At 45.3% G+C, this 12,213-nt stretch overlaps 1 protein-coding gene across 2 annotated transcripts in view; it reads right to left on the bottom strand.

Annotated features, from left to right (window-relative positions):
* Positions 1–12,213, bottom strand: part of anos1 (anosmin 1) — a 211,744-nt gene that overhangs the window by 62,697 nt on the left and 136,834 nt on the right. The window contains exons 3-4 of one of the 2 annotated variants that reach the window (XM_078222865.1): positions 8,296–8,358; positions 5,859–6,066 (exon numbers count right to left, since the gene is read on the bottom strand). In XM_078222865.1, the coding sequence (XP_078078991.1) occupies positions 5,859–6,066; positions 8,296–8,358 (271 nt within the window). Of the gene's footprint in view, positions 1–5,858; positions 6,082–8,295; positions 8,359–12,213 lie in introns of both variants that reach the window. The other variant, XM_078222864.1, reaches the window with a different exon arrangement.

The following is a 12,213-nucleotide window of genomic DNA, read 5'->3' as shown; positions in this document are numbered from 1 at the left end:
GACCAACAGACCTGTCAATAGTCCGTCAGATTTTCCGTCCCGCCCGCAACAATTCCATGGTGTAAAAATAACCTCTCGAAATCCTATCCAAAGAACATTTCATTATTACATTCAGAAATTTAGAGAGTGTTGCAAGTTTTGGAAAAAGACTCCAGCAGTCCAAGGTTACCAGGTTGAGGTGCTGATATACTATTGCACTATTCAAACCCTGGCAGCAATATTTCAGGCTCGCAGCTACCCTGCAGATAGCAAGTATTCGCAGAGCTGTGGGGGCCACACTTGTGGGCAGCATTATTTCCAAGCACTGGCATTAGCTTTGAATGGTCTCGGTAGGATAGCGGTGGGACTTGACGGGTGGATTGAAGGTGAGGACCGTATTCTATGTTTGGAAGCCATTTTGCAAATAAAAGAAATGCAACACTGCTCACAAGAGTACAATGAGGCTAGACGTAAAACTATCATCAAATGGATGCGCTGTCTGTTCCCGGTGATGCAAAAAATCTTCTGCACTTTTCAAAGTGGACCGGGAACAGTGCCCAAGTCCTGCCCGCAGTGTTCCCTCAGTCAATAAGACCAAAAAACAGATAAGCTCCATCCTGTGCTCATAGAATCTCTACCGTGCTGAAGGAGGACATTCGGCTCATCGTGTCTGCACCGACCACAATCCCACCCAGGCCCTATTCCCATAACCCCACATATTTGCCCTGCTAATCTCCTCACATTAGGGTCAATCTACTGTGGCCAATCAACCTAGCCTGTACACCCTTGGACTGCGGGAGGAAACCGGAACATCTGGAGGAAACCCACGTAGACACGGGGAGAATATGCAAACTCCTCACAGACAGTGACCCAAGCCGGGAATCGAACCCGGGTCCCTGGTGCCGTGAGGCAGCAGTGCTGACCACTGTACCAGCGTGCCACCCACACTCAGTGAGCTTTCACCCTGTTGGTGAAACCTCACTGAGTATGAGGAAGTTGCTTCATCCACCTATGTAACGTAACAGTGAATACACTTCACAGTCAGTTGATTCGTCAGGCACTCTTGGACATCCTGAAATGGGGGTTTGCCGGGACATGGCTGCACAACAGAGCTTCCGGTATTCCTTTCATACAAACGTGAGGAGCTCAGGGACTTTGGAGCTAGGGCCCGACTGTTCAGCTGCCTCTACCACCTGCCGAACTTCCCAGGATTCCCACCTGCCCTTTCTCTGGTTTTCTCTCCTATCTCATGCCCTCTCTGAGCTTATCCTGGAGTCTCAGCCTGTCCCAAAGTGCTTCACACTCAGATAAGTACTTTGTGATGGAATGAGTTGTTGCAATGGGAGGATCATGCTGGGTGAGTCTCAGAATCAAGCCTGAATATAGTTTGTATTTTCACATTCGTGCATTCCTTTGCAAACCATTAAAGTGAATTTCTCAATCAGTGTTACTTACATTAACAATGGAGCAGCTCCCAAAAATATTTTACCACACAAACACACACACATAAAAACACACACACACACACAACACATGCACGCGCACACACACACACAACACATGCACAAACACGCATACACAAACACACAACACATGCATATACAAACACACACATGCATGCACGCACACAATGCATGCACATACAAACACACACATGCAAACACACACACGCATGCATGCACACACACAACACATGCACACACAAACACACACACACACAAGCATGCACACATGCACATACAAACACACACACGTACACAAACACACACGCACATACACGCACACACAGGTACACATACACACACACCATCTGTGGAGAGAGAACAGAGCCAACATTTCGAGTCTGGATGACCCTTTGTCAGAGATTCCAGCATCCGCAGTATTTTGACTATTTTTTAAAATTGATTCAGTGATTGACGGTGATTTCAATCTGTTAAAGTCCTGTTAACTGCTGCAGGTTGATTATAAATGGTTATATTTTAATATGACTGTGAAATGAGCAGCATTTTAATCCATCATTCCTACGGAGCTCTCATCACACAGAAATGTCCTTGAAATATCTTAAATAATTACTGCCTGAAATTAGATCCTCTGAATGTTATCAACGATATTTTTATTCTGCTCATCAACTCAGTCGAGGAGCTACAGGAGTTGGTGGATTGTCTTGAGCACATTAAGCGGAAATACACTCGACTGATTAATGTTGACAGGACAAAGGTGATGGGTAGAGGGACCGACAAGATTCTGCTTAACAAACGAGTTGATACTTTCTGCTATCTTGGAAAATGCAGAGCTCTGTCAAAGAAATTTGGGCTCCACTTAACAAGGGTCATGGCATTGTGAACTCACTTAAGGGTATGGAGTACCCACAGCATCTCGATTACAATGAAATTTGTCTTCTGAAAGCCCTCATTTGGCCTGTGACAATGTGTGGTTCTGAAGGTAGAGTGAAGAGGCTCAAATAAGAGTATTTGAAATGAAGGGGATCGGACAGATATTATGCGTGTCACGGATAGCCAAGTGGACAAACAAGTCGGTGCATGAGAAAGCTGCTGTTAAGAGGGGGTAATGGGGCAATGTTATCAAGGAAGCTCACGTGTTTTGGATGCATGATGTGGACAGGAGGGGAGTGTCTGGAAAAAAAGATAATACGAGGCAAAACACCCGGACGCAAGGAACACTCATGATTGAATGATACCAGAATGTGGACTGTCCACTCTAAGGGACAAGGCAGCGGAGAATAGAAACCAGTGGAGAAAGATTGTTCATAGTACAGCCAAATCACACAGCAAGGATGGATGAAAGACAGACATACAGAAAGACAGGTATTTTTATTAAATCCCCAGGCCTCCAGAATTTTATATAATAGCTTATGTGACTTTTACCCCACGTATATTATCACTGGGCAGAATTTCACAGCCCCTCTCCAGCAGGTTTTCAGACAGGAGATCTGTAGCATATCATGGCTGCCAGGTCTGCGGCCTACCTACCTGCCCCGCCACAATGTTACATGCATCAGGGGGAGATGTCAGGTGGCCTGTCCACGTAAGGCCTGATCTCACCCTGGCAGCAATTTTTCGGGTGGCAGAGGCAGAAACCTGGCAGGTAACACTGCTCAGGCTTTGGGTGGGAAAGGTGGTGGGGTCTGACTCCTTTGCAGGCCCCCCTGTTTTGTTCTACATTTCACAGTCACCCTGCCCAGCCCCCAATCTCCTTCCCTGCCCCCTCCCACCAGGACTACCAACACTGTCCCAGCATGCATCACCTCCCCAGTCTTGCATCTGGTTCCAGGCTGAACATTGTGGGAACTGGATGCAGTCCCATCAGCGGCCACCACTCCTGGAGGCTCTGCTGGGACCAGAGAAGTCCCAGCCAGCTGATTGGCAGGTGGCTATTAGAGGTAGGACTTCCTCCCGAAAGCCTCACCTCAAGGTAATTAATGACCCAACGGACATTAAGTCACTGTGGGGGCCATGAGACTGGGCTGGAGTGGGAGATACGCCCAGTTTTAAAAAAATATTTGTTCATGGGATGTGGGCATCACTGGCTTGGCCAACTTTTATTGTCCATCCTTGAGGGCATTTAAGGGTCAACCACACTGCTGTGGATCTGGAATCACATGTAAGCGAGACCAGGTATAGACAACAGATAAAATTAAAAGTTAAGGTTTTATTTATTTATTAGTCATAAGTAGACTTACATTAACACTGCAATGAAGTTACTGTGAAAATCCCCTAGTCGCCACACTCCGGCTGTTCGGGTACACTGAGGGAGAATTTAGCATGGCCAATGCACCTCTTTTAGATTGTGGGAGGAAACCAAAGCACCCAGAGGAAACCCATGCAGACACAGGGAGAAGGTGCAGACTCTGCACAGACAGTGACCCAAGCCGGGAATCGAATCTAGGTTCCTGGCGCTGTGAGGCAGCAGTGCTAACCACTGTGCCGCCTAAATGTCCTTCCCCCAAGGACATCAGTGAACCAGACGGGTTTTTCCAACAATCGACAACGGTTTCATCAATAGACTTCTAATTCCAGATTGTTATTGAAGTCGAAGTTCACCATCTGCCACGGTGGGATTCCGAACCCGGGTCCGCTGAGCAGTACCCTGGGTCTCTACGCCACTACGCCAGTGCCTCCCCATTTCCAGCCAGTCACTGCGCCTACTCGCTGGGTGTAAAATCCAGCCCTTTGACACTGAGATCTAAATTGGAAAAATTACAGGATGGAAATGTGCATTCTTTCCTTTCACTCGCACTCTCCTCTGTCCATACACATTAACTTTCAGCAGAGGTTGCTTGGGATGATAAATTGGAACTTTTGACTGTGAGGTCAATTGTAATGCCACTCTCACTGCCCACCTGAACAAACATTGTCGAACAGGAGTCCAACCTAGACCCTGTCCTGGTCAATACAGCCCCACTGTTCACTTTGAATGCAACTAGTCATCAGGGGAGCCTTTGTTTGATCGTTTAATTGTTTTGAAGTTTGAATTTTTGAAATTCCTTCACAGTCATACACAGATTGTTCAGTCTCGACAGTTGCTACTAAGTAATTTATCAGATCACATTTTCAAATGTCCTAATGCAGACTGAGCCAGTGCTGCCTAATTCCCTGAAGTATTTTACTGAATTCCTAAGCTTAGTAGTCCATCCTAACCACAGCAAAGACCTCTATTGTTCTATATTATTAAAGTGTGCATTGATGGCCGGATTGCTTTGCAACCTACGGAAAATGGCTCGCAGGCTCGCACGGTGAAATGTATAATTCCTTAAAGACTCCAGGGCTAGTTCATAGATTCCCCACTCTCAGCAGGGTGCCAAGCTCAGAAGGAGCGTGAGTCGGAGAGTCAGGGTTATAATGTTGTTGCCCTATCTACAACCTGAGCTCCCTTTGAGTGCGGCTTCATGCTGGAGTGCGACATCGCAGAATTAAACTCCTCATGACCGTTTCAAATATATATAGAATTATAGAATCCCTACGGTGCAGAAGGAGGCCATTCGGCCCATCAAGTCTGCACCGACAACAATCCCATCCAGGCCTTATCCCCATAACCCCACGTATTTACCCTGATAATCCCCCTGACATTATGGGGCAATTTAGCATGGTCAATCCATCTAATGTGGAGATGCCGGCATTGGACTGGGGTAAACACAGTAAGAAGTCTCACAACACCAGGTTAAAGTCCAACAGGTTTATTTGGTAGCAAAAGCCACTATGGCTTTTGCTACCAAATAAACCTGTTGGACTTTAACCTGGTGTTGTGAGACTTCTTACTACAATCCATCTAACCCATACATCTTTGGACTGTGGGAAGCAACCAGAGCACCCGGAGGAAACCCACGCAGACACGGGGAGAACGTGCAAACTTCACACAGACAGTGACCCGAGGCCGGAATTGAACACGGGTCTCTGGCGCTGTGAGGCAGCAGTGCTAACCACTGTGCCACCGTGCCGCCCACTGTGCCACCGTGCCACCAGCTGTCACTCAGTCTATCCTGTCCAGTGAGACACATTCATATTGCAAAATGAGGTAAAGAGGGGAAGGAAAGATAGGAGCTAAGAAGGGGGAATGGCAAAAGACCTGGGAGAAGAGACTTTTTACAAATCACACACAATGCCCATTCTCCTTAACGAATCACCATTGTCATTATCAATGTCAGTGCCATATCTTGTTCTGTGAAATGCTTTTTAACATGTGCAAGGCGTTATATAAATGCATGTTGTTAATACAAATTATTGAAGGATAAGACTGTAGCAAGTGCTTTAAAACGGTGCCACTGCAAGCCTGCCAATGGGTTATGATATTATTGGATAGACGGGACAAACATTTTAATATTTCAGAAAGCATTTGTTTCAACGTATAAGGCTGGTGCGTACCCCTGAACAGGTTCCGTGGTATTTGGCAAGTGTGACCGCAGCCATTGGAACAGCATTTCTTCAGTCCCGAGCACTCATCGTCGACCTCACAGCTTTCAACACAGGCAGCAGCGAAGCCACTGGCCTTCTCTGGAGTGGGACAGTCACCTTGCTTCGCTGACTGGATCGATTTGAGGAACTCACAGCTGGTCAGGCACTCGTAGTGTTTCTTTGGAAAGAGAGACTGGAAATTAAATACAAAGAACTGATTTATTTAATTCAAAAAAAGTTTGCCGAACTAATCATATCACTGTAAATCTCTACAGTGCAGAAGGAGGCCATTCGGCCCATCAAGTCTGCACTGACTCTTTTACCCATGATGATGGTATGACCATCATCGGTCTGTTTCTCAGCTCCTCATTCCCCTCAACTGTACATTTTATTGGGTCTTTTACTTGCGTACTACCCAAACCATAGGGTGTTGATAGTGGTAGTGAGACATCTTTCAAGCGTGCAGCATGGTAGAGTGTTGCATAAGGTTAAATCTCACGGGATCCAGGGTGAGGTAGCTAAATGGATACAAAATTGGCTTCTTGACAGAAACCAGAGGGTGGATATAGAGGGTTGTTTTTCAAACTGGAGACCTGTGACCAGCGGTGTGCCTCAGGGATCGGTGCTGGGTCCACTGTTATTTGTCATTTATATTAATGATTTGGATGAGAATACAGGAGGCATGGTTAGTAAGCTTGCAGATTGGTGGCATAGTGGACAGTGAAGAAGGTTATCTTGGATTGCAACGGGATCTTGATCAATTGGGCCAGTGGGCTGACAAATGGCAGATGGAGTTTAATTTAGATAAATGCGAGGTGATGCATTTTGGTAGGTTGAACCAGGGCAGGACTTACTCAGTTAATGGTAGGGCGTTGGGGAGACTAACAGAATAAAGCGATCCAGGGGTACAGGTTCATAGATCCTTGAAAGTGGAGTCACAGATGGAGAGAGTGGTGAAGAAGGCATTCAGCATGCTTGGTTTCATTGGTCAGAACACTGAATACAGGAGTTGGGACATCTTATTGAAGTTGTACAAGACATTGGTAAGGCCACACTTGGAATACTGTGTACAGTTCTGGTCACCCTATTATAGAAAGGATATTAATAAACTAGAAATAATGCAGAAGAGATTTACTAGGGTCCCACTAGGACTTGATGGATTGAGTTATAAGGAGAGGCTGGATAGACTGGGACTTTTTTCTCTGGAGCCCAGGAGGTTGAGGGGTGATCTTACAGAGGTCTATAAAATAATAAGGGGCATAGATCAGCTGGATAGTCAATATCTTTTCCCAAAGGTAGGGGAGCCTAAAACTAGAGGGCATAGGTTTAAGGCGAGAGGGGAGAGATACAGAAGTGTCCAGAGGGGCAGTTTTTTCACACAGAGGGTGGTGAGTGTCTGAAACAAGCTGCCAGAGGTAGTAATAGAAGCGGGTTCAATTTTGTCTTTTAAGAAGCATTTAGACAGTTACATGGGTAAGATGGGTATAGAGGGATATGGGCCAAATGCGGGCAATTGGGACTAGCTTAGGGGATTTTTTAAAAAAGGGCGGCATGGACAAGTTGGGCCAAAGGGGCTGTTTCCATGCTGTAAACCTCTATGACTCTATGATCCTATGACTCAATGGAGTTAAATTCCTGGATAAAGAGGATGTCATCATACTTTTGTGAAAGGATGTTGAGCTCTGCCAGAGACTTCTCAAATTCTTTTACTGCGTTCTGGAGGTTGATGATCCTTGCGTCAACCCGTAACGCCATCTATTTACGCCGCTAACCTATATAGCTTGGGACACTTAGGGGCAATTTAGCATGGCCAATCAGCATAACTTGCACATCTTCAGTCTGTGGGAGGAAACCTACACAGACACAAGGAGAACGTGCAAACTCCACACAAACGGTCACCCACAGCTAGATTTGGACCCAGGTCCCTGGCGCTGTGAGGCAGCACTGCTGATCACTGTGCCACCCAATTATAATTTCAATTCCAGATTTTTATTGTTCAAATTTCATTGTCTGCCATGGTGGGATTTGAACCCGGGTCCCCAGAGCATTATCCTGGGTCTCTGGATTACCAGTCCAGTGACAATACCACTACACTATGCCACTGCCTCCATTCTGCAAAGCTGAAAGCTTTACGAAACCAGTTGTTTATATGGGAACCTGCAAGGCGGAAGAAATTCCATAATTAATGCTTTTGCTTTTTTGAACATTTGTAGCTACATGAGAAAAGAGTGGTCCCAAGTCATGAAAGCCATTGTGCTGTCTTTCCATTTCCGAATGCGGATTCATATCCCTCTCTTGGTGTTGCCCTTGGCGTTTAAGTTTAGTAATCCTACAAATTGAGCCAGCACTTTGATTTATCTTCAAAGTTGATAATAGCTGAAATAAATCACCCGAGGGTGGACCTTACCTCACACTTGCTTTGGCAATGAGTCTCCCGTAAGTCCCAGGATTCTTTGCAGGGCTCCAGGCACTGAAAGCAGAACAAAGTGCCTCTTAGTGTCAAAAGCCACATCAAAGGGATAAGATGCATGTCTATCCATGCCTGTGGCTCCCTCTTATACACTGATGCCCTCTTTTACCTCGGTGACAGGAATGATGTCTTAAAAAAAATTGGAAACTCACATTAACTCCATTTGAGTTGTCAAATCTATTCCGATGCGGTTAGAGATACCGCAATGTTTTCTTTGGCAAAGTCATTTTCCAAGAAAGAATTATGATGTTTTCAACTCACTAATTAAAAAAAAAAGCTCCGAATAAAATTTACAGTCTCGAAATAAAATGTAACTGCCGCGCTGCTTGATGAGATAGATCTTTACATTTTTGCATGCAAGAATGGATTGATGGATATTTCTGTGGCCACCCAATGAGCTGTTGCTTTTTAAATATAATCCCTGCTCTAACTAAAAGCTGAAGATAAACAACTGTTATATCCATATTCAGTCCTGTATGTGCTGCATTCACACTCACAGAGCTATCCGGCTACCAACACATTTAGGTATAACAAGCAACTTTACTGTCTTCCCCATATCCTACATTTATTTAGAAAAACAATCAACTGGGATGATTTCAGTTTCGTGCATCTCATGGACCAAAGTTAGAAACTAGTAGCTGCTGTTGACAAAGAGACAAAGCCAATGATTGCTGCTATATTTATAATACTGCTTCAAGTGCCAGGGACTTCATGACAAGTGAGTTTAACGTTCTGTGTCTGAACCCTATCCAGTAATGAAAAAGATTGAAACAACTGTTGATCTAACCCCAGATTTAACATTCCCGATAACTCACGCTGACAGGAAAAGAAATCTCTTCACATTCAACTATTTTTATCTGAGGCAAAGCTGCTTACGTTTGAAACATCGAATCCTGTACAATGTCTGGCCAAAAATAAATATTTTGGCTGAAATCCAGTCAAGCCAGAAAAAAAACCCCAAACCTTTTCAGAGGGAAAAAGCATCGAAGTTGCTACGATCTAGACCATTCCACTGATCGTCTGAGACACTTTCAATGGCTGTCCCTCAAACTGGAACGACTAAAGTGTCACTTCTCTAACCCATGTGAATGTATTCCCGGAGTGTATAAATTAATGGAGAACATGCCCCTGTCTACATCGACGGGGTGAAGTGGAAATGGTCGAGAGCTTCAGGTTTCTAGGTGTCCAGATCACCAATAACCTGTCCTGGTCCCCCCATGCCGACGCTATAATTAAGAAACCCCACCAATGCTTTGGGAAGCTAAGGAAATTTGGCCTCACCAATTTTTACAGATGCACCATAGAAAGCATCCTTTCTGGATTTATCACAGCTTGGTATGGCTCCTGCTCTGCCCAAGACTGCAAGGAACTACAAAGGGTTGTGAATATAGCCCAATCCATCATACAAACCAGCCTCCCATCCATTGACTCCGCCTACACTTCCCGCTGCCTTGAAGAAACAATCAGCATAATCAAGGATCCCACGCACTCCAGCCATACTCACTTCTACCTTCTTCCATCGGAAAAAAGGTACAAAGGTCTGAGATCACGTACCAACCGACTCAAGGACAGCTTCTTCCATTCTGCCATCAGAATTCGCCTATCATATATTAAGTTGATCATTATCTACACCCTAGCTATGACTGTAACACTACATCCTACATTCTTTCCTCTCCTTCTCTCTTATGTACTCTATGAACGATATGCTTTGTCTGTATAGTGCAAGAAACAATACTTTTCATTGTATCCCAATGCACGTTACACTAATAAATTTTTTAAAATCAAATTCTTGTAGGTAGGTTAGATTTTTAAATGGATACAGACAAATAGACAGGTGGATGGAGGGAGATCCTGGTAGTTTGGAGAAATCCTGGAATTCCCTCCCTAACGACATTGTGGGTCAACCCACAGCACATGGACTGCAGCGATTCAAGAAGGCAGCTCATCGCCACCTTCTCAAGGGAAACTTGGGATGGGCAATAAATGCTGGCCAGCCAGCGACGCCCATGTCCCACGAATGAATATTTTAAAAATGGAAAATCCCGCTCAACGGACCTTTGCATGGTCTGCCCCGCACCCGCTACGATTTCCATGGCGGGCGGGACAGGAAAATTCCCCTCCTTGTCCTCTTTTTTATACCTCTGCACCCTCTCACTGATGCCCATTGAAATCTTTCCATTGATCTGACCGCAGGTCCACTAAACTACCAGCCCCCTCCTTATCAATTGACCCTCTTGCCTTCCCCTCTCCTTCCATCTTCCAGGCTAACTAAAATGCTTGTTTATTCTTCCAACTTCAGATCTGATGAAGGGAACACAGAACTTTTCCTTTTGCATGCACTGACTGACCTGCTGCGTTCCTCCAGCAGTTCCTGGGGTTATTTGATCAGGTATTTATTTAGTTTTGAAATGTTATAAGAGATGCATGTAGAAACACTGTTTTTCCTCACATTAATGATATACGCCAGAATTCCTTTAGTATGTTGCCCAAACATGCCAATTATAAATACATTAGCACAGGGAAGGTACCTCCAAACCGGCTACCTGAAAATTGACGGTGTCTGACAACCAGACATTTTTATAATGTTCCGTGCATCGACTTTAATTGAGTATAATTTTAAAATAACTTATCTGGACAATGGGGCGGCACGGTAGCACAGTGGTTAGCACTGCTGCTTCACAGCTCCAGGGACCTGGGTTCGATTCCCGGCTTGGGTCACTGTCTGTGTGGAGTTTGCACATTCTCCTCGTGTCTGCGTGGGTTTCCTCCGGGTGCTCCGGTTTCCTCCCACAGTCCAAAGATGTGCGGGTTTGGTTGATTGGCCATGCTAAAGTTGCCCCTTACTATCCTGAGATGCGTAGGTTAGAGGGATTAGTGGCTAAATATGTAGGGATATGGGGGTAGGGCCGGGGTGGGATTGTGGTCGGTGCAGACTCGATGGGCCGAATGGCCTCTTTCTGCACTGTAGGGTTTCTATGAATCCAGCTAAATGCTGCATTGGCACGGTGTGACTCCACACACGTTCTCGCTTCACCACTTCACGCAACACTCTGCTCCAAGTGACCCCTGACCCCACCCAATCTGACTTGTCCTGAACTGCCTACCCGCCCCGAAAACCGGCAACACCCACAATCTGGCAAGGGCCTCGATCCCGAGAGTGTCGGATTTGAAGTTATTGTACCTGTATGTATTTGCTCAAAATTACAATGTGGCACTCGAATAGGTAATGGCTGTACACACAGTACACTAACTGTTCTCTGCACAGAGCATGGAAATTGCACTTGAATAGCAACACATATCTTATCTGGTAGAAATGCATATTATTTATCACACACCAGAAATCAGAACAAGGCACAACTAGCCCATGGTAGTGTATGAGCTCCAGATGAGCCTTCTCTGCCATCTTAAAAACAGGGAGGTTATATTGCAGCTGTAGAAGGTGCCGGTGAGGCCATACCTGGAGTACTGTGTACAGTTTTGGTCTCCTTACTTGAGAAAGGATATACTGGCACTGGAGGGGGTGCAGAGGAGATTCACTAGGTTGATTCCGGAGCTGAGAGGGTTGGCTTATGAGGAGAGGGTGAGAAGACTGGAACTATACTGATTGGAATTCAGAAGAATGAGGGGAGATCTTATAGAAACATATAAAATTATGAAGGGAATAAATCAGATAGAAGCAAAGAGGTTGTTTCTACTGGCAGGTGAAACTAGAACTAGGGGGCATGGCCTCAAAATAAGGGGGAGCAGATTTAGGACTGAGTTGAGGAGGAACTTCTTCACCCAAAGGGTTGCAAATCTGCCGAATTTGTAGAATCCTCTGCCCAGTGAAGCAGTTCAGGCTACCTCACTAAATAT

The sequence above is a fragment of the Mustelus asterias genome, chromosome 10, assembly GCF_964213995.1.
Source record: "Mustelus asterias chromosome 10, sMusAst1.hap1.1, whole genome shotgun sequence".
Classification (NCBI taxonomy): Eukaryota; Metazoa; Chordata; class Chondrichthyes; order Carcharhiniformes; family Triakidae; genus Mustelus; species Mustelus asterias.
The sequence above is the reverse complement of the archived record's forward strand: the minus strand, read 5'-3'. Positions and strand labels throughout refer to the sequence as shown.